Raw genomic sequence first — 23,451 nt, forward strand, 5'->3', positions numbered from 1 at the left:
GTGTACTATCACCATAATAAAGATGGAGAACAGTTCCATGACCCAAAATTCTCTAGTGTCCCTTTCTACACAATCCCTCCCACCAACCCCAAGCAACCATTTATCTGTGTTCTGCCTGCCAGGGTTCCGCCTTTCCCAAAATATCATAAATAAAATCACAATAGGCCTTTTGAATCTGACTTCTTTCACTTCACATAATGCATTTGAGATTCATCTATGTTGTTGCATGATTTTATAACCCATTCCTTTTTATTGCTGAGAAGAAATCCACTTCATGAATGTACCACAATTTCTTTATTCACCAACTGAAGGGCATCTGGATTATTTGAAGTTTTTGACAACTTCGAATATAGATGCTATAACTATTCATACAAGTTTTAGGTGAACATAGTTTTCATTTTTCTTGGTTAGTTACCTAAAAATGGGATCCCTGGGTTCCTGAATTCCACAATTCCTACATGTTAAGTATGAATTTAACTGTACAAAAGAAAGTGCTAACCTATTCTTGCCACTCTGCATTCCCAAAAGAACATATGAGAGTTTCAATTGCTCCAAATTCCCACCATGTCAGAATTCACATCAGAAAAGAGCCAGGGGAGCAAGTAATGTTCCCTGAAACAGTCTCAGCAGACTTTTACTTGGGTCTCAAAACCTAGAATTGGTTTGGGAAAATTGAGACTATGCTTCCAGTGGGTAATTTCTATAGATCTATCTTCCAGGTCACTATTTCTTTATTCAGTGGCATTTAGTTTTTTATTGCCTAATTGTGTACTGCTTTTTTTCATTTTTTATTTCATCTTTCATTTTAATAAATTTTAAATACTTATTTTAGAGTATTTCAGTAATATCATTTTCTGAAGCCTCTGGGAATCAAGTTCTCTTAGTTATTTGATTTCACTGATTCTTAATCATGGAGGCTCATTTTTTATAATTTAAGATTGTGAGCTAATCTTTAGTGGGATTTTATTGCAGATTCCTGTGGGGCTTGAGTAGAAGATATGTCACATTAGAGAGAGAATGCGAAATGCTACTTAACCCAGGGGCATCACCAGGGACTATTTTAGTATTTCTCAGCTACACATTTCCTGGACCAAGTAAGAAATGTCAATTAAAACTCTGAATCTGTATGAGGACAGGACTGTGATCGAGATATTTTTCTCACTCAAAATCCAAGCCAAAACTGACAACATTCCCTGTTTCCCTTAAGAAGATTTTTTTGTTTTAGATCTACCATTTCACTGAAGTCTGATCAGCCTTTGTTAGCCCATTGTGTGTGTGTGTGTGTGTGTATGTGTGTGTGTATGTATATATATATATGTATATATATATATATATATATAGTCTCCATTCAAACTTCCCATCTGATTTTGGCAAAGGCCTAGTCTCTAATCTTTGGTTATTGACATTGGTAAATCTCAAAGCTTTAAGGCCTGCTTACAGTGTTGATTTCCAGCTTCTCTAAATTGGGTGGGGGTGCTGGGAATTTTCCTTACTTTGCATTTGAAAATGTTTGTTACATTTTACCCAGAATATTTCATTTTAAGACTTTATAACATTATTTGCCATATTACTGGAGATGGTAGCCCCATTTAAAAAAATACTGTGAAGATTAAATCCACATAAAAGATATTTAGAACATGTGAAAAATATTTAAATAATAAAATATAAAATATAAATATTTTTTAAACATTCTTGTACTCACAGCTTAAATAGAATATACCAGTATTTTTGAAGTCCCTTATATACCCCTCCCTGATGCTATTTCCAATCCTTCCATCCAGAGGTAATCATTTTCCTGAATACTGTTTACTTCTGCATGTTTTTGAACTTTATTATAAATAGAATTATACTACAGTATTTCTGTTACTTGTTTTTGTTTTATAAATCAGTAATATCTCTTAGAGATCCATTTCCCATCAAAACCACTAATGACTATGCCTCTATAATATCTGACTACTGATTACATGATTCTAAATACTATTTATAAACCCAATGAATTCTAGATTATTAACTCCAGGTCAGATCTCTCTTTAAGCCACAGTGTTACACGCTCAGCTGCCTCCTTGATGTACCTACTTAATAACTGTGTCACAAATACTTCAAATTCACCAGGTACAGAATTGAACTTCCCCAGTCTTTCCCTGTTCAGTAAACAGCACCACATCTTTTCAGCTGCTGAATCTTCACTGACATTTCCTTTCATTGACATTTCCTTATCCTTAACACCCCACACAAAACACACATCCAATATATTAGCAAATCCTACTGACTCTACCTGTGTCAGACATCTTCCATTTGCTACCTACCTTCCACTCAGATTCACTCTTTAATCTTCTCCACCTTGCTCTCTACTTCTAAGGTCACTTGTGTGGGTCCTATGAATAGATTCCATTGCCCTCTGACAACACAGAATTCTCAAAAAGTTGGAACATGTATCAGTTTCCTAGTGTTGCTATAACAAATTACTATAAAATTGGTGGCTAAAACAACAAATCTATTCTTTCACAGTTCTGGAGGACAGAAGTCCAAAAATCAAGGTGTGAGCAGGGCCATTCTCCCTCTGAAGGCTCTAGAGAAGAATTCTTACTTTATCAGCTTCTGCTGGCTGCTAGCTTTCCTTGGCTTGTGGCAGGATAACCCTAATCTTCACAGTGGCCTTCTTCCCTATATCTCTATGTCTCAAATCCCTTTACCTTATAAGGATGAGTACCACACCCACTGGATTTAGGGTTCACCCTAAAATTTAGGATGCGCCAGGTGATTTCATTAATATTCTCACCTTAATTACATTTACTTACATTGCAAACTAACTTACACTGCAGATTACAATTGCAAAGACCCTATCTTCCAAATAAGGTCAAATTCACAGGTTCCAATGGTCAAGACTTGGACATGTTTTGGGGGCTACAACCATCTACAGATTATTTTCTGTTGAGTTCTTTCTCTTTTAAGATAATCTTGGGCTGACTATGTCCCCCTAATCACTCCTCTAAAATCAGTCCTCTCTCCTCACTAGTGACTAACTGTTTGCAATCTTCCAAAATTCTTATGTTGAAATCTAATTTCCAATTTGATAGTGTTTGAAGAGAGGAAACTTGGGGAGTGATTAGATCATGAGGGTGAAGCCCTAATGAATGGAATTAATGCTCCTATAAGAAACTCCAAAGAGCTCCCTCATCCCTTCTGCCATGTGAGAACACAGCAAAAAAGATATCCAGGAAGTGGGCTTTCACTAGACATCTGCCAGTACCTTGATCTTGGATTTCCTAGCTCCCAGAGTATGAGAAATGAATTTCTTACCTATAAGTCACCCAGTCTAAGTATTTTATACTTTAGTTATAGCAGCCCAAATGAACTAAGACACTCCTTCTGGGAGGTTCTCTGAGCCTCAGGGTGGCAATAGCTGCTGTTACTGAACAAGGAGTAGTATATTATTGTGGTTTTTCCATACCTCTCCCTTTATCTTTTAAAGCAGTCCCTTAACCAAATTTTCACTAAACTATCCCTGCTTTGAGTGTGTTATCTGTTTCCTGCTGAGAATATGACTTTTAAGCCTCCCAAATAAATATCTAGTCCACCCCTTCTTTCTAGCTCCACTACCAGTTACTAATCTAAGTCATTACCATATCTTACCTTGACTACTAAAAAATTCCAAATTAATTTCTCTACTTCCATGCCTAGTCCTTTTCCAATTCATCTCTACCCAGAGTTCAGATTCATCATCTCTAAAATAGAAACAATACTCTGTAGCTCTCCTAATTAACATATTTTAATGGGTACAAGGTAAAAAAACAAAACAAAACAAACAAAAAACTATTTCCATATGCAACCAACAATTAATGGGAAATTACTTTAAAAAAATTTACAACAGCATTTTAAAAACCTCAAATATAAGCCATATTCAGGTAGACAATAAAAATCTAGACACTCAAACTAGCATCCATAAAGTTTAGCTTACAATAAAATATCAGACATGGTAAGAAGTAGGAAAGAAAAAAAGAAAGTCAGTAGAAACAGATCCAGAAATAACTGGAATGACACAATTAGCAGATAAGGACTTTAAAACAGATACTATAATTCATTACAAAGGAGAACATGAATATAATGAGGGAATAAATATGGAATCTCAACAGAGAAATGGAAGATCTGAAGAAGATCCAAATGGAACTTCCAAAATTGAAAAATGTATTATCAAATAAAAATAATACATTAAATTGTATTATCAACAGATTAGACACTATAAAATTAAATGTCAGTGAAGTTGAAGGTAGTGCAACAGAAACTATCTAAACAGAAACAGAAAAAGGCTAGGGAAAAAATGGAGAAGCACAGAGCCCCAAGGGGCCATCTTAGGCAGTTTAACACATATGTGCAATTGAAACTCCAGAAGGAAAAAAAAAGAAAGAAAAAAGAAAGAAAAGAAACTCCAGAAGAGATGAGACATTGGTGCACTGGGGAAGAAGAAACATTTTAAGTAGTAATGGTCAACAGGGACAATGTCCTATACTTGGGATCTGTGAAACTGTTTTATAGTTTAATATGTATTGAATGGCATAGTTAATTCAGGTACAAATCACTAAAACAAACTTAATATATTTTTTTAAAAAGTCAAAAAAATGTTCAAAATTCGATACAAAATATAAACCCACTTATCCTAGAAGCAAAACAGACCCAAAGCAAAATAAATAGAAGACACCACAACATGACAAACGGCTTGAGGTGGGAAGCCCCATAAAAAGACTGGCAGGACCCCCAGGCAGGGCTGCTGCTCTCCTCCCGGCACCGGCCAGTTCCCTGGCCCAGACGCTCTATCTCACTTTTTGCCTCTAAAGAGGCTAACTTACACCTAAAATTCTATTGGTTCCTTGAGCTCATTTTTGATTGGTTATTTCCTTCACTCCTGATAGGCTATTACTCTCACTTCTGATTGGTCCACTTCCCTAACTTCTGATTGGTCCATTTGTAGTACTTCATTTGCATGGAGTTCACTCCTGATTGGTTATGTCTCTCACGATTGGTTCTGTCTCTCACTCCTGATTGGTCTATTTCTACAAAGCTTGTTTCTTGTTGGTCAACTTCTGTTATACCTGATTTGCATATGATGTTGCAAAGTGTAAAACTGGCAGCCTATAAAAGGCCTGTGTAAACCTACAGACGGGGTTCAGAGCTTGGAGTGTTAACTCTTCTTGGCCAGGTGGCATAATAAACCTGAGTTCTCCAACTCTCCGAGTACTGCTTGGTCTCTCACCTAGACCCAGGCTGCTGTCACAACTGAGCTGTAACAATGAGCTGTAACACATTTTTCTGCTACAGGCTAAAAACCAATGATAAAGAGAAAAGTCTTAAGATGAAGGAGGGGAAGGGTAGGTGTATGTGGGCAGATTTTTTTTTTTAAAGTATGGCCACCGAATTTTCATCAGGATCAATGCTAGCCAGAAGACAATGAAATAACATTTTTAAAGTGCAGTAGGAAGAAAAACTAAGTGCAAGGAAAATATTTTTCAAAAATAAAGGTGAAATAAAGGTATTTTCAAACAAACAGAAGTAGAGAAAACTTGTCACTAGCAGATCTACACTATAAGAAAGGTTAAATGTTCTTTAAATTGAAGAAAAATGATACAAGATGGATATTTGGGATCTAGAAAAAAGGGAACAGTACTAGAAACAGAACACGTGGATAATTTTAAAACCTTTTTCTTATGTCCTAATTTCTTTAAGAAATAAATGATCAAAGCAAAAATAAAAGCTATACAGCACAACTTATAACACAGAGAAATAAAATGTATTATTTCATAGCACAAAGAACAGGAGAGGGGGAATGAAAGAATACTGTTGTAAGGTGAAGCAATATATTTAAAAGTAGGTAAGTCAAACACGTATATTTTTAAACAGAGCTATGGCTCTCAAACTTTTTGGTCTTAGGGCCCCTTTATACTCTTAAAAATTGGATTCTATCTATCAACATTTACAGCATTATAAGTTAAAACTGAGAAATCTTTAAAATATATGTTGATTTATTTAGAAATAATAGAAGTTAAAAAAATCACATTGACATGCAGAATTTTTTTAAAAACAGCTATATTTTCAGAACGAACTTTTAAAAGTTTAGTGACGACAGCAGCAGCTTTACATTTTTTGCAAACTTTGCTAACATGTGGCTTAAAGGAAGAGAATGGGGTCTTAGAGACCCCAGAGGTCCTGAGTCCACATTTTAAAAACTGCTATGTTTAACTGACCATTAATAACAATGGGAAAGAAAAGGAAAGAAACAGAACTAGTAAGTCAACATAAGATAAAATGAAACTTTAAAAATACTGGAAAGTCAGGCAAGAAAGAAACACAAAAACAAACACATAAAACAACAGAACACAAACAACACAGTAGACTTAAACACAACAATTTTGACAGTTTATTTCATTTAAAAGGCACATATTGTCAGACTGGATTTAAAAAAGCAAGCCTGCTGATTACAAGAAATGGGCTTTAAATATAAACAACACAGGGTTGTTAAAAACACTAATCAAAAGGGTACTGTAGTGACTATGTTAATGTCAGAAAAAGAAAGTTTCAAGGCAAATATTATCAGAAATCAAGATGGACATGTCATAATGAAGAGTCAATTTATCAAGAAGACCTAATTCCTAAATGTATATGCAGTTACTCACAGCTTCAAAATTCACAGAGCAAAAACTGAAAGAATAAAAAGAAAAATCCACCATCACAGTTGGAAATTAACACTCATCTCCAGTAACTGATAAAAACACACGGAAAATGAGTAACAATATAGATTAACATTATCAGCCGAACTATAGATAAAATTCTTTTTAAGTGCACATGAACTTGCTCCAAGATACATCGTATCTGAGCCATAAAACAAACCTCAATAAATATAAATGGACTGAAATCATAGGGTTTGTTCTGATATAATATAATTGCATTAGAAGTCAATTAAACAAAAAGAGATGGGAAATATCCCCAATTATTTGGGAATTAGGCAGTACACTTCTAAATATCCCAAGCAAAGAAGAAATCATAAAGAAACTAGAAAATACTTTGAACAATACATCAAAATTTATGAGTGTTTCCCCCAAGAAAAAGATATAATTAAAACCTTCCCCCAAAGAAATTGAAGTCTCAGTGGCTTCACTGGTAAGTTCTATTAAACATCTGAGGAAGAAAGAATACTAATATAATATTCCACAAACTCAAAAAACTGAATAGGGAACACTTCCCAATTCATATGTTAAGGTCAACATTATCTAGATATTAAAACCAGATAAAATATTTGTAAAGAGTAATTCCCTCATAAATATGGATATAAAAATATTTTACAAAATATTAGCAATAGGATCCTTCAAAATATAAAAATACATCATGATCAAGTAATTTATTTCTAGAATGTAAAGTTAAATTCACAACCGATAAAATCCACATTAACAGAATAAAGAACAAAACATATGATCTTAATATATGCTGAAAAAGTATTTAACAAAATTCAACACACATTAAAGCTGCCTTTAATCACAGATAACACGATTGTAAAGAAAATCTTAAGAAATCTTAAAAAAAAAAAAAAAAAGAACTAAAGAAAGTGGCTTTAACAAAGTTGTAGGATACAAGATCAATAAACTCCCCAAAAACGTATATGAAGTTTTAAAAGACATTTACAGTAGTATCAAAAATAGGGCTAATTTTTTTTCAAATATGTAAAAAACCTTTACTCCAAAAACTACAAAACACTGCTGAATAAAATTTAAAACAAATACATAAAAGAGGAAATGTACTCACGCATTGTCTAATTTTTTAATTAATTAAAAATAAAATCTTGACCAAAAAAACAGGTGTACACAGTACAATATGGAACAAGACAAAATAGATTGGCCTAATCATTTTTTTTAACGAAAACCTTGTTTCAGTTCCAGTCAGCGGCAACAAAAAATGTGTCTGACACGCTGCGCTAGTACATACTTTAAAAATCCAGCTTTTCCATCAGTCATAAACAAATTTACAAATTATTTACGCAGCTTTTAAAAGTGAGCCCAAAGAGTCTACAGGAATACAGGCTAGATTTTTACAGAGCACAAAAGCCAACACGGGGTTAGTATGTAAACTACAATCTCAATCAGAATATTTCCTTCCCTCCGTACTAATTTTGGGTTGAGCCTTCCCTGGATTTTGAGTTCTAAGAGGGGTGGCCTTGGGGGCGTTGTAGAATATGGAATCTGACATCAGAACAACTGATGTCAAGTTCATGAGCAAATCTACTGACTTGCAGCGTTCTCAGCTTCCCTACAATCAAGTAAAATGGAGACTATCAATGCCTACAACAAAAAGAATACTTTAGAAATGCGATACTTGACACAGTAGGCGGCCAGACACTCTTTTGGTTTGCATTTTGCTCACTGTTTAGTTTAACAGGGATTCTGAGGAGGGCAACGAACACGTGGAATTTCAGTCTTTGGGGTCCCAGTTCCCTCAGCCGGGCTCAGGAGGTCTTCCTGTGAAGATCCCGGGCCAAGAGGTCACTGCCTCTGGGGAGCAACACGTCCCCAACGCAAGTAGGGGAACGGTCGAGGTTTAAGGCTTTTGGGTTCTTTATGACAAGGGGCTCCACAGTCTACTACGGGCCAGGCCTAATACCACGCCTAGCACTTACGTCTAAACTTAACACCACCCTGCAAAACAGATGCCGCCCTCAGCAAGCACAGGTGAGAACCCGAGACCTGAGGAAGGGACTCACCCAAGGTCACGCGGGAGTCGGAACTCTACGCTCGCCGCGCCTCCCCTCAGCTGCCCAAGGTCAGCGTGCTCGGCCCAGACGCTGGGACGCCCCGGGCGTAAGACTCCCCAGCACACACTTCCCCGGCGACGACAGGAGCCTGCCAGGGCCTCAGCCTCTTCAGACTTTTACCCCCGCGTCAGCCAAACGAACCGAGTGCCTCCGCACAGTCCCCAACGACTCGCAGCGCTCGCCGGGAACAGGGTGTCCCGCCGAGGCTCGCGTCCCCGACCCCTCCCGGGTGCTCACCTGCACGACGCCGCAGCCCAGGACATCTTTCTGAGCGTCGGGTGGGACGATGGTGCGGGGCGAAAGGCCCGGGTGCAAGAAGTGAACCATGGCGAACCCGGCCGGAGAGGCGTCGAGAAGAGAGTGGCCGTCGAGCGGGAGCCCAGATCCCGCGAGAGGTGGATTCGACCCGCGTCTGGAGGCAACAGAGCAGCGCCGGCTCGGCGGGCCCCGCAAGCAGCACTCGCACCGCTCCCTCAGCGATGCAAGGCTTTTGAAACGCCCGGCTTGGAGACGCGCCCTCCCGCGCCGCAGCCTCGCCCCTCGCCGGCGGATGCCCGCCCGCCACAGACCCCGCCCCCAGGACGGTCCCTCCCCACCCCCACCGGGCCGACCACTACTCCACCCCAGAAGGGCCCAACCGTCTTCCTCCGGCCACCTTAACGCCCCAGGGATCAACCTTACGCCTGCCCAACCACACACCCAACTCTTACTTAGCTCTCTGAGACCAGCTTCCCTCAAACCCACACCTTAATACCACGTTCCGGTCACTCCTCAAAGGCATGACCACAGACAAGCTCTACGGAGCTGGGAAGCAGAATATGGTGGTCCTTCAGTGTCCCCAGGGGCATTGGTTTCAGGATTCCTCCATACCAAAATCCCCCGAAACTGAAGGACCATATAAAAAAGGGTGTAATAGATAAACAACAAGGGCCTACTGGACAGTACAGAGTACTACATTCAATGTCTTGTAATAACCTATAATGGAAAAGAATATGTATAACTGAATCACTTTTCTGTACACCTGAAACATTGTAAGTAAACTATAGTTCAGTTTTTAAAAACAAGTGGGAGGGTATAGCTCAGTGGTAGAATGCAGTGCTTAGCAAGTGCAAGGTCCTGGGTTCAATCCCTGGTACCTTCATTAAAAAAATAATGATAATTACGGGGGGAGGGTCAGCTGCAGAGCTCGCGCTTAGCATGCGATAAATGAGCCCAGTTACCCCAGCACCCCCACAAAAAAAAGATTTAAAATAATAATAAATTAATAAGTAAACCTAATTGCCCCCCAAATTTTTTAAATTACAAAAATAAATAAAATGGTATAGCATTTGCATATAAGAATTTGCAATTCTTCAACTATGCTTTAAATCACCTGTAGACTTCTTATACTACCCAGTACAATGTAAATGCTATGCAAATAGTTGCTGATGCTGCAAATTCAAGTTTTCCCTTTTGAAACTTTCTGGAATTTTTTTTCTGAATATTTCCCACAGAGGTTGAATCCTCTATGGAATCCAGGGATGTAGAACCCATGGATACAGAGGGCTGATTGTGTACATTTTAATACTTAAAAATATATATATATATAAAATAAATACATATAAATATATATATTTAAAGACCTTGCTCCCAGTCATCTGGCAGCAGCATCTTTCTTATATCTGGCCTCTCAGTTTCAACTTCTACTGACCTCAGATGAATCAAATATCAAAACCACTTCTGACCATCTAAGTACACAAAATGAACTGTTCAGCTTTCTTGTGACCTATAAAGGACCAAGAAGACCCTTAAAAACTGCTCCAAGAAGGAAACCCTGAGAAAGCAGTAAGTTAATACACTTTATCTAATTTAAGAGAAAATATCTCTTGGAAAAGAATAGTTATTAAGAGTACAAGCCTTGGAGGTGGATTGCCCGCTCAGCCATCTACTAACTTGTGAACCTTGGTTAAGTTAATTTCTCTGAAGCTCAACTTCCCCATTGGTAAAATGGGATGAGAATGCATTATCTCACAGGGTTAATGTAAGTATTAAATAAGATAATGTAAAGCACATGACAATGCTGACACTAAGTCCTTGATAAGTGGATTCAAATGTTAAAATTATTTTTCAAGTACAAATAACTGCAAAATGCTTTCCTTTCATATTTATTATTTAATCCTCATAACAAATAGATATCCCAGCCCTTAAGTATCTCCATTTTATCCATAGAGAAACTGAACACCTGAGAGGTTGAACAGACAAGTTTAATTTACCCACCTGACAAATGGATAACTTGGGAGTTAAAATCGAGTTTTCTCAGTCCAAATCTAATCAATGTTCTTTTTTTTTGTTTGTTTTTTCTGAGTGGACTGTTTTCATAACTTCTATCCTCAAATCTCCAACACCTTTTCCCCCAACCTTCAGCTTCCTCTTTCACTGAAAAAAGGAAAAGGATCAAAAGATCATTCCAAGCTCCCATCATCTCATGTACACACCGATCTGTGCAGGCTGTCTTTGCATCCCCTCCTTTTACTATGAACTATTTATACACTATCTAGGGCCATCTCTGGATTTATACAATGGATCTCATCCCTTCATGCTTATTCAAAGACCATCTAGCAATCCTTTCTGAGTTACCATTTTTCCCCTCTTTCTAGGATCATTGCCACCAGCATGTAAACAAGCTGATGCTTTTCCCATAATTAAAAACAAAACAAAACAAACCCACTTCTTTTGACCTAATTTCTCTCTTCAGGTGTTACTCTCATATCTCTTCTACCCTTTATAGCAAAACTTCCCCAGAGTGTGATCTGTACTTGCCATCTCCAGTTTTGCTCTTAGCATTTTCTTTCACCCCTACTACTCCACTAGACCATTTTTGTCGACTTCCAAGTTACTAAATTCAGTTGTAACTTCTCATTCCTCATCTTATTTGTTCAGCAGCATTTTACCCAAGTGACCATTTCTTATTCCCTAAAATGCTTCTTCATCTGGCTTCCAGGAGGCATCTTCTCCTCCTCCTCTCCCATGCCTTCCTCTTTCCTCTTTCTTTCTCTTCTCCTCCTACCTCATAGGCTGCTCCTTCTCAACACCCAGAGTTCTAAATCTTTGGGTACCCCAAGACTCAGTACTTGTATACCTTTTCTCTACCCATTCTGTCTCACTTGTGGTGATTTTATCTAGTTCTACAACTTTAAAAGCAATCTATGTGCTGATATATCCCTGTTTTATATGTCTAACCTACACCTTGCTTTTGAACTTCAAAGTCATACAGCCAGCTGTCTATTCAGCATATCCACCTGGTTATCCGAATGGCCTTAATGTGTCCACAAGTAAACTCCTGATGTCCTCCCCCTACCCTGCTTTTCCTGCCAGTCTTCCCTATTTCAGTATATGGCAACTGCTTCCTTTCAGTTACTTGTGACAAAAACCTTGGAAATAAATTTTAACTCCTTTATTATTCTTATATCCCATATCCTATCTGTTAGGAAATCCCATTGACTCTGTCTTCAAAATATATCCAGAGACTGTCTATGTCTTTATCTCTTCCATCTGCTACCCTGGTCCCAGCCCCTGTTCATGACCCACTTGGATTCTTACAATATCCTCCTATCTGGTTTCCCAGCTTCCACCCTTGCTCCATTAAAATCTATTCTTAAACAAGTATGTCATTCTTTTGCCCTAAACCCTCCAATACTTCCCATCTCAGGTACAATTTTAAAATTCTTAAGGATGGTGCTCTACAGGGTTCTGCATAATTTGTTCTCTCCACATCCTGCTCTCATCTAATCTGTCACTCTCTCCTTTGCTTATTTTAATTTAGTTCAGCAGTGCTGGACTCCTTGCTGTCCTCATGGATGGCTCTCTTACTTCAAGTTTTTGCTCAAAAGTTGCCTTATCAATAAGGAATTCCCTATCTAGGATATATTAAATAGCAATCTCACCACCATCACCATACCCTCCCCATACTTGTCCCTTTTGTTCTGCTTTCACAACACTATTTGTCATGGTATATATTTGTTTCTGTTTATTTTCTGCTCCCTTCCACCAGGGGAAAAAAAAAAAAAAAGCCACACAAGGGCAAGGACTTTGTTATCCCCAGGTCTAAAACCGTGCCTAATTTATAGAAGGTGGTCAATAATACTTGTTTAAAAAATACATGAAATAGCTACCTGGAAAAAAAGAATTATAGCTGTAGAAGGAAGTTTGTCTCCAAAATCATAGGCAAGGTTGCAACTATTGAGGGAGGGGCAAGTTCCTCCTCTAATCTTCTCTGTGCCCATCCCCTACCTATTCTTTCAGTTTCCTGTTTAACAGTCTCTGAGAATTTAGTCCATGCTCCTAGTGGATCTGTTACCAGACTCATCCCTTCCAATCCTTTGCCCACTTACAATGAGTGCTCTGCCTAAAATACAAATCTGATCATGTTTCTCCCCAGTTCAAGACATTTCCATGGCTCTCCATTGTCCAGAATAAAATCCAAACTCAGGATGGTTTTAGATGGTCCTTCATATATATGGCTCCTGGTTGCATTTTTAGTTTAAACCATCAGTATTCTCATTATAACCTTTCCTTTGGCCATTATGCACTGAAATTTTTTCATTTCTAGAAATGCAGTTTTGCACATTCATTGTTGTCCACATTAGCGCCCCCTACTAAGTAATTCCTGCAGATCCTATAGCTCTCACTTAGTTGTCACTTCCTTTAGAAAGCCTTCACTGATATGCACCCTGTTCCTGTCAACTCTGAAGAAAAGGTAGGGAAAGGATAGTGCAGATACAGATAAATGGGAAAATTTAAAGAAGTTAAACTTCTGAAATGAAATTAGAAAACTCTAGTCAAGATTTCTTTGAATCACGGTTGAATTTAAGAACTTTGCAAAATTTCTTTAGCTTTGTTGCCATGAAGAGTGGGGAAATGATCATGAGCTCTGATGTCAAAACATCTTGAATTCAAATTCCAACTCCACCTTACCTTTGTTTTTATTTTTGTGTTTTTTTGAGGGGTGGGTAATTAGGTTTATTTATTTGTTTTAATGGAAGTACTGGCGATTGAACCCAGGACCTCATACATGCTTGAGCATGCACTCTACCACTGAGCTGTACCCTCCCCCTCAAACCTTCAGTTTCCTCTTCTGGAAAATGAAATAAAGAATAAAATCAAACTTAACAGAATTTTAAAAACTAAGAAATTATCTTATACCCCATGTTATTTTCGTCTTCTCAAATAAACAGGATGCTAAGAGAAAGGGTCATTTGATGCTCTGTGACTTTGAGCAAATCTTTGTCTCTTTCTGGGCATCAAAAACATAAAGGCTAGCTATTAAGTCTTTGTCTTACCTATGTCTGTAGCTTTGGTTTACTTCTATTGTAGCGATCAGCAGTAAAACCTGGAAAGAGCCTGCCTGGGAAATAAAGACAGGAACTGGAACCACAGAGGAGTACAAACTGTCAACAGCCCTAAAGACAAGCTTGCATCTATTTAGGGAGGGGCAGCCTGGAGTTCAGAGATCTCCCTCTTGACTAGTCCCCCTCTTTACTAACTTAATTGTTAAAAAGTAACACACTGAAGTAGTGAACTTAAATAAAGAGAAACCAGTCCTGGGGAACCAAATTAACTAAGGAAACAGTTCTCTAAGGCTAACCCATAGACTCTGGCTGTCCTAATTTATCACATGTAGACAGAAAAATGAGTAAAATAAGGACAAGTGATACACATAAACCTATATGCATCCATTTAAAGTACTGTCCTTTTTTTTCTTAAAAGTTTTTAAAAAGTTTTTTATTGAAGTATAGTTAATTTACAATGTTGTGCTAGTTTCAGGTATACCGCAGTGATTCAGTTATATACACTTTTTCAGATTATTTTCCATTATAGTTTATTACAAGATATTGAATATACTGTTCAAGGTACTGTTCTTTATTCTGACATTATGTCTTCCTATTTATTGGTGTTAACTTTTTTTTTTAATGAATTTACTGTGAACCCTGTTGAGAGGAAAAACTCCTTTACAAATTTAGGTTCAACTGGTAAGGATGGAGGGGGAATTCTGAATTAAATGACAACAGATAAACAGGAGAAAATTTTATTACACATATGGGAATACCTGATATAGAGAGTAACTCCCAGGGTAGCTACAGATTGAGATTTACACACTGGCTTATTAAGATGGAATCGGTGGGGAGTGGTTTAGAACTTCAAAGAATGGAAGGTTCCGGTGAGTGTTATTGGTACAATTGTTTGGAAATGTCTTGGTGCCCAAGGTCAGTGGCCTGACTGAAGACCTCCCTGGAGATGGGGCTGTGGCAGCTGACTCTTAAAGCTTTGCACTAGTCAGATAAGTCATGTTTAGATGTTTTCACATTGAAGTCATTTCTGTATCAGTTTGTTGATTGTTGGTTTCTTTAGCTTCATTATTTGGGGGAGGAAATTTTCTTCCCAAATTTGTAAAATCTTATGTTTTATTGTAAGAAGCCACTATAATAATGAGACTGAGGGTCAAAGAGGTTGAAAGTAAACTTGAAAAGGTGTCAATGGGCTCCTTTCTCTGAGACAGGCCAAAAGGATGCATGGGAATGGCCTTAATGGTTCAATTGGATTTGAGATTTTCCTTAATAGTTGTTTTTCCCATTTATAGCACAGTGATTAAAAGCATAGATTTCAAAGCCTGACAGACTTAAGTCTATGTGTGACTCTGAAACCTAATAATTTATGACCTTGGCAAAGTTATTTAATACCACACAATTTCCTTATCCCTAAAATGTAATACTTATCTTCTTTACAAGGCTGTTACATGGCTCAACTGGGAATAAAAAAAAAAGTTAAAAAGTGTTTAGCACAGTGCTTACCTCCGTATATTTTCTGACTACATTGGAATTCTGTCAGTCATTGAAATTTAGTGACTAACTAGTGGTATTTGAAAGTATAGACCCCTTACAATAGAACTTGGCACATAGTGATAATTTATTGACCCCCAAATCCTAAACTATAGTTGATCTGTTCCTATAGGTCTTTAATGAAAAAGAAGACTCTTAAGTCCACTGCTACTATCCACAAACAATAATGTGGTTTATTTCACGAACCAGTTTTCAGAGAACTTTTGATTATGAGACAGGAGTGAAGGAGGCAGAGCACAACCACTGACAGAATGACATAGCCATTGAGGATATGACAAAAACTGGAACCAGTGAAGCCCAAGATAGCAGAAGATTCCACTTCCAGTTGACCTTGAGCCTCACTATACACTCATTGTAATACATTAACATGCTAAATGGCACACCTGAAGGACCCATGACAGTTCCGATGCTGACCACAAAAGGCCAAACAGTGGGTGGTGGCTCAATTCCTGGGAATCTACTTTTGCTCTGCTTTGGCTCGCTCTTGAATTCTTTCTTGCAGGAAGCCAAGGACCCTCACTTGGCGGGGCACATCCCAGAGACTTGCCCACGACCTGGCGTGTGACCATCCTCTCGTGCCCCATTTTCCTGCAACAATTATAACTTTGTCTTTATATTCAAAGACATCATTACAGAGATTGTACAAAGCAGCAAAGTTTCTACAAAGAGTAGGGATGCTGGTATCAAAATAGTGTCTAGGTTTAATCTACAAATTCCTCTACTTACTGTCTGTGTAATTCAAGAGAAGTCATTTGACCTCATTACCATTCCCCTCATCTGTAAAATGGATAACTATCTTCCCTTTCAAGATATTTGAAGGTTAAATATAGTACTTGGCTCATTAGTCATAATATTTCCAGTTTTGAAGGGCTCTATTTAAGACTGAATTGATGAGAGCAAGAATTACGTAGAAAATATGTTTGGTAACTCCTTGATCTTCATGTTTAAATATGACAATCACATTCTAGATATGTCATTGAAAGTGGTTCCTTTTATAATGTGTATTGATGTAAACTGACAGGAGAGCTGAGGATTCTTGTTGTTCTTAGCTCTTATACTTACATCACAGTCTGGGAGAGACACTCTTAAGTGACAGTCCTTGACTTAGTCATTGCATGATGTTTTTACGCAGCTTACTGAATGCAGGGGAGTAAATTATCCATGTGCAACATTTGGCCCCTGGTGCCATTTCCCCAAACCTGATCCAAAGGCTGGCTTCTGGAAGCCAAGAGCTTGGTGTGGATATTCCCACCTGATGACTTTCTCTTTCATAGGCTGAATTTTCAGACTGCATTAGAATCTTACGTTATTAAAGACAAAAATGATTAATGTGAGCGCTCATGGTTTCTGCCATCCACCCACTCTTCTCAGTTTGAGGAGTTATGCAGTTACTCAGACGAGTTCATTGGACTCTTATGATGCAGATTAAGAACGGGCAATCACAGATGGAAAGATAATCAGAAGGAAAGGAAGACATTTAAATTTAGCCAAGAGAGCCTGGGTCAATCTACATAATAAAAACTGAGAAAGAGTGGGGGAGGGGGAAGAATGAAGAAAGGCTTAATTTTTCCTTTTTGAATTTTGGCTATAGACAACACAGCTCAACAACTTTTTGGTTAAATATTGCCCAAAGGTATTTATCTTCCTTAGTATGTATGGCCCATAGTATACCATGTTGGTATTGAGTGAATTCTTTGAGATACAATAAAAGGTTAAGAAAAGCTAATAATTATTATAAAAATTATAATAAAGCTACTTTTAATATCACCCTAATGCATCTAATCTCATGTTAGTGTATTAGTGAAGTATTTGTAGTTACCATTCATTAACAATTCTATAGCATCTAAACACTAATGCTGCCCCATACCATCCTCAGGGACAGTCAACCTCCACTCCTCTGACCATTTAGTGCACGTTCTTTTCTGTACCATTCATTTGATGCTTAATCACACACTGCCTGAGAGCTAAGCAATCTCATGCTATTATGGAATAATAGGGGGAGAGGGGACCCAAAGGACTGTAAATTTGGAAATACAAACTGTAGCGCAGAGTCTACCACTGACTTGCTATATGATTTGGGCAAGGCCATTTTATCTAAGACTTAGTTTCTTTAACTATACAATGAGGTTTCTGAAACTAAAGTCAGTAAGGATTCTTCCTGGCCATGGAGTTCTCATATTACACTTAATTTTTTTGGTAATCTCCCTCACTAAAAACACTCAAACAATATACATTATATCAGTTAACTATCTCAATAGTTGTGTGACTGAATGTTAACTCATATGTTACGTTCTCTAGGAAGTGTTCCTGGGCTGTTTGATGGCTGCCCAGTCCGGGTTACGTGCCTCTGTAACACGCACTGTGGACTGGTCTGTAATACAATGTTATATAATATTTATCTATTCAATATTTCTTCTTCTCCACAAAACTACAAGTTCCCTGAAGGATTTATGAATTATGTAAGTTCCAACATGTGAACAGTACCCAGCATAGGTATTTAATGAAATGGATGAATGGAGTTCCAGTTACTGCCAAAACTCCCAGAAATTTTTGCAATAAAACCACTGGCCTTTTTCAGAAAGCAACTGTTAAAAGTGGATGACTAAGGAATATGAATCTTGCATTAGTTTTAAATTTTACAGCAAATATCTAGAATCAAAGTAGACAAGACACACAAAATTTGTAACATTTATTTAGGCAAAAAAAAAAAAAATCCCCAAACAAAAATCTGTACACACAACATTAATATCTAAGTGATGTCCTGATTTAAAATACAGCATGATTCATGTACAGGACACTCCCATTCACCTGGCCACAGTGAGAACAGTGCCTTCAGTCCAGATAGAGAGCCTTTGAAATGTATACATATTACACTTTCCAATGAATTTTTCACATCCTTTGAAAGGAGTTAAACTCTTTCATCAGAATTCAAGCAAAAGATAGCTTTTTTTCATACTTACAAGTCAGTGAGAATTTGACAGTGGGAATTCTACAAAAGGCAAGGATTTTAAAATTTTATTCTTGCAGATTATCCGAGAGTATAAATCTTGACATAATATCCTCCCATTTTTAAAGGGAAAAATGCTCTCAAGAATTTCCTGCTTTATGAAAGTATGTCCCAGCTTTCATTAGCTAAGTAGCTTCTTGCTTCTAAGCTGATTAAAATAAGCTTAAAAGAACACAAATTTGAACAATTTTCCAAAAAATAAGTTCAAAATTAAGCACATATTAATGAACCAGATTTATAATTTCCCGTAAGATAATTCTGATAAATTTAGATTTTCTAAATACTCTTAATAGCCATTCTGTCTAGCTATAAAATTAGGTTGTGCTGTCGTAAAGAGCTTTGCTTTGTTCAGAGAAATGAGAAATAGCACTGATTTTTCCATAATTTACCAGAAAAAAAAATTGGAGGAAAGAAACAGGCAGAGAAAGCTCTTTTTTAGGCTACCCATCAGTTAACATAGAGTGTCTTAGGTTAAGATCTGGAAACCAAAGAATGCATAATAGGAGTGTACATGTCATGCAAAATCTATGAAATACTAAAAAATATAAAGCTATTACTCATTTAAAGCACACTCAACAAAATTTCCTATCATACTGCTATTCTCAACACTGAATGAAGGCTGGATTTGCATTATTACTTAAATAAAGTTTATGAGTTAACACAAAAAATGAAAAATGTGTCTATACAAAGCAAATGGTAAAGATTAAACATCTAATATCCACACAATCATTTAAAACAGCTACAATGGATTTGAGAGGGAAACCAAAGTCTGCAAACCTCCCTTTAAGTGTCTCAGAGTAGTAGAACACTACTCTGAAGCCCTAGCCATAAAGAGTCCCCAAATAAGTAACACACAGATAAAACTGCCCACATCGGCTGACAGTAAAATACTGCCTTTAACTTACACCTTCAGTTTAATAATACTGTTTATCCCAAGATAAAAGTTGCACAATAACCAAATAATGTAAACATACCATTAGAGGGCAGGAGAGGGGGTGGATTTCAACATATACAAAACTGAGCTTATTTTACTGGCTACTCATGACCTCTTTTCAACCTTGGGTACTGCTGCACATTTTTCTAGGAGAAACGGAGAGTGTCAGGCATTCTAAAGCCCTAAGCCGAATCCATGGTTCATTGTCTGATTCTACCCTAATTTAGTACATAATGAAACATAATATGTTTCCTTAAAATCTGCTCTAAAGGCCTAGAAGATGGCCCAATGCTATCTTGAGCATGGCTTAATTAAAAATACAGTCAAATGAAAATGACAAGAAAAAAGGCCAATCCAAAAGTGCCCATTAGCAAGAGCAACTTCCTAGACTGGATATACAGGACTGATGTTTTAAAACACGAATCTCTGTAAATTAGCAAATAATCTGCTAGTATAAGTAACTCCCAAATATTGCATGGAGCATTATTTACAGTTAAAATTATTTGTTGCTTACCTGAAATTCAAATGTAACTGGACTTCCTGTATTTTTATTTGCTAAATCACGAAATTGAAAAAAACAAAAAGAATCTACCAGGGAAAAACTCATCTGATTGTATTTTCCAATCTCAATATTTCTATTTTTGAAGATATGTATTTTTCTATTGGGGTTTTGTAAGGATTACTTATAAATTAAAGAATGATTTAAGTTTTCAAAGTTAAAAAAATAAAAATAAAACATGAAACTTTGATTCTTTGGAAGTTTGCAGACAAAAGATATCATGAAATTAAATTCCCATAGTAGAATTATAGGATTCACCTCCACCTTGGGTAATTCACTTAAGCTGACTAGTGCCACTAAACCACATTTCTGTGCAGGGGTAAGGTGCAGCAATGTTTAAGATCAATTCCTGGATCTGTAGGTCTAATGTGATTTTAAAAATTCTCAACTAAGATCAATAGCCACTGAGTCATTGGCCAGAGAGTAAATGAACTCCTTATTACTACTTGATTTATGTTTCTTTTCAAATGCAAAAATTAAAATGATTTTTTAGAGTATAAAGACCACAGCAAAACTTACTTGGTGGAAAGAATGAGATGCCTTAATTACTTTCGCTTTAATTTCAGACTGTTCTTGTTTTATTCAATGATACCAACATGTATCATTAGTCTAAAAAGTCTAATTCCATTTCCTTTAGTAGATCTAAACCTTGCCGTTGCTTGTGGACTAATGTAGTGATAATTTACAATATCTTTGTGCAATAATGATTTGAGCAATGAGTGGTTCAACCCTAAACTGTGCTTGAAGCAACACCTCTAAGCCACTGAAGAGGTAGCCCTTGGAGGCATCAAGTACTGTTACATTCTATTGTACAAATGAAAATGGGAGGCTTATGAGATTCTACCTATAGAGACAGGCCAGTTATGCCTCATAATTTATATATATATATATATAATATATATATATATATTATATATATATATATATATATACCAGATGCAGGACCTTATAGACAATTCTGTGCCATAATTAGATATACAATTTTAAGAGCCATCTCAACCACAAAGGCGCTACATTTTTTAACATATTTGGGAAGTGACCAGTTATTTTGCCTTTAAGACTCAGAAGTATCTAGCCATAACCAGTGCTCAAAGCAGTAAATTTAAATTTAATTATATTTGAGTCTTCATCTATCAGCAAGTTATTCTGAGTAAGGAAGGATTTGTTTTCTGTACATTTTTAGCCATTTCTGAAAACAATTTATAAAGACAAAAATCTAGGATTAGCCTAAAAGGAACGTGTCTTGAATAGGATACAACAGAAACTTGAAGCCAAATTTTCAAATAGGCTTTCCCTTAACTATACAAGCTAGGAGACATGGAAATGGTCAATACAGCTAGCAACTTCCAAGTTATTTACTGTAGGCCATCCTATTTTCTACATTTTGCCTTAGACTTTTAAAAACCCAGAAAAAAAGCAGAAAATTTTAAAAGAATTTTCCATTTCCTCTGAAATAGACATCTGTGAAAATTCACCTTACATCTATAAAAATTCCTTAAATCAATTAAGCCAGAATTAACCCACAATTTAATATGGTTTTTAATGGTTCAAAATACCTGTTTTCTTTTAGTTTAAGTTTTCATTCCTGCAAAGGAGTACCAAATAGTTGGAGTACAATCGTGATAGTGGTATGAAATATGAATGTCGAAAATGTTATCAGCATACTTTAATAAGCCAGCTCTTTTCTAAATAAAAATGTTTCTAAGTAATAACCACAATTTAAACATAACATTTAAAATCTCTACTGAATACATTTCAGCCATCCACCAAAAAAACACAGTCATTTAAGACTGCAGATTAACTTTATTCACAAACTAAAATTTAAAATGGATAGTAAGTTTCTTGGTGACTTGCTGCCTCCTAACTGGCATTACTGATATAATGATAACTAATTCTTTACTACACTGTAACAGCAATCTTAAAGGAAAGGCAACTGTCTAAAAAATTACCCATCAAAAAATATTTCCTTTTATGCACTACAACTAGAATCATTACATTTAACAATAGTCTAATTCTTTTTGTTCATTTTTGGCAGTGAAAGGTGGAAATCTTTCCCCAACAAGAAAACATTAAGTCATATGTATTTTGAAATAAAAGAAAATTAACTTCTTGTGGCAAAATTTACTTTTGTTACTTGTATTTTAAGTGAGCAGATAACACCATGTGTAGTCTCTATTCCACTGAACAAAATGACTTTGATGTAACAGAGGGAAAAGAATGGTCAAGAGATGATTTTTGTAAAATTCACATTTTCACAGTATGACATATAGAGATTCAAAGAGTTAAATCTCTAACACAGAAAGCTGTAATATTTTACACTTGGTGCTTGGGGAAATATTTCTAAAGGGTAACCAGCGGTCTGTGTAGGAAGCATCAGCCCATACTTCCATGAATAAATATGAAGAAAAAGCAACTGTTCAATGCCTCAAGAGAGGTGGGGTCTAGGAGGTTAGCCTGTCCCAGTTTAAAAACTATACCACAAGAGCAGACCTTTTCCCAGTTCCTAAACACTATTCTCCCTTAATATTTTTCCTTTTTAATATATTTTCTGCCAGCCATCTGGGCACTAGTCAGTGAGTAGCTTTCACAAGGAGATGACTCAGATTTCCATTCTTTCACACTAAGAAGGACATCTTATAAAAGATACACAGACAAAGAATAAAGGCGTTTTATACAGAAGCAGTATAAAATTTACAACTGAAGCAGTGCCAGAAATCAGGTTAACAGCTTATCTGAAGCTGCAGATTGATCGGAAGGGACTTTAAGATCAGAAAAGTCTGGCCTAAGGGTTCGTGCAAACTTCATCATAAAACTGTAGAATTTTAAGCACAGGTAAGTTCAAACACTGAAAGTTGTGGAAATTTTCCTAAAAGGCAATGATGAAGGAAGAGATCCTTCTTGCCTTGTAAGTTAAAAATCACAAGACAAATTAGAGACTGTTCACATGGGCAGTACTGTACATCATCAATCTCAAACTGATCTTATGACTCTTATCATAGAGACCCCTAAAACATCACAGAGGGTAAGCTATTCCAAAGTGAACCTATCACAAAGAGGATTTCTGTGATTCATTTATCCAATTACCTATGGCTATCAATTTAGTCTGGCCTGGGGCTGCTTTTTGCAAGGAGGTGGTCTCCCATGACGTACAATGTGTTTTTCTAAGCTGTCCAGAATGGCCACAGCAATCTGCTGGACATGGGGATCAGTCTGTTCATGTTCTTTGATGTTGTACAAATGCTGCAATCCTCCTTCCTCTATAAGCATGTTGCAATACCTTGAGGC

At 36.8% G+C, this 23,451-nt stretch overlaps 2 protein-coding genes across 2 annotated transcripts in view; both read right to left on the reverse strand.

The window, feature by feature from the left end:
• The window catches only part of ZYG11A (zyg-11 family member A, cell cycle regulator), a 55,392-nt gene extending 45,959 nt beyond the window's left edge, over positions 1–9,433 (reverse strand). Inside the window, 1 exon segment of the mRNA XM_010951784.3 lies at positions 9,029–9,433. Within this exon segment, the coding sequence (XP_010950086.3) occupies positions 9,029–9,118 (90 nt within the window). The 5' untranslated portion in view covers positions 9,119–9,433.
• An 8,907-nt stretch (positions 9,434–18,340) lies between these two features.
• The window catches only part of ZYG11B (zyg-11 family member B, cell cycle regulator), a 72,752-nt gene continuing 67,641 nt past the window's right edge, over positions 18,341–23,451 (reverse strand). The window contains exon 14 of the mRNA XM_010951785.3: positions 18,341–23,450. Coding sequence (XP_010950087.2) covers positions 23,260–23,450 — 191 coding nt within the window. The 3' untranslated portion in view covers positions 18,341–23,259. The remainder of the gene's footprint in view (position 23,451) is intronic.

The sequence above is a fragment of the Camelus bactrianus genome, chromosome 13 (genome assembly GCF_048773025.1).
Source record: "Camelus bactrianus isolate YW-2024 breed Bactrian camel chromosome 13, ASM4877302v1, whole genome shotgun sequence".
NCBI classification, from domain to species: Eukaryota; Metazoa; Chordata; class Mammalia; order Artiodactyla; family Camelidae; genus Camelus; species Camelus bactrianus.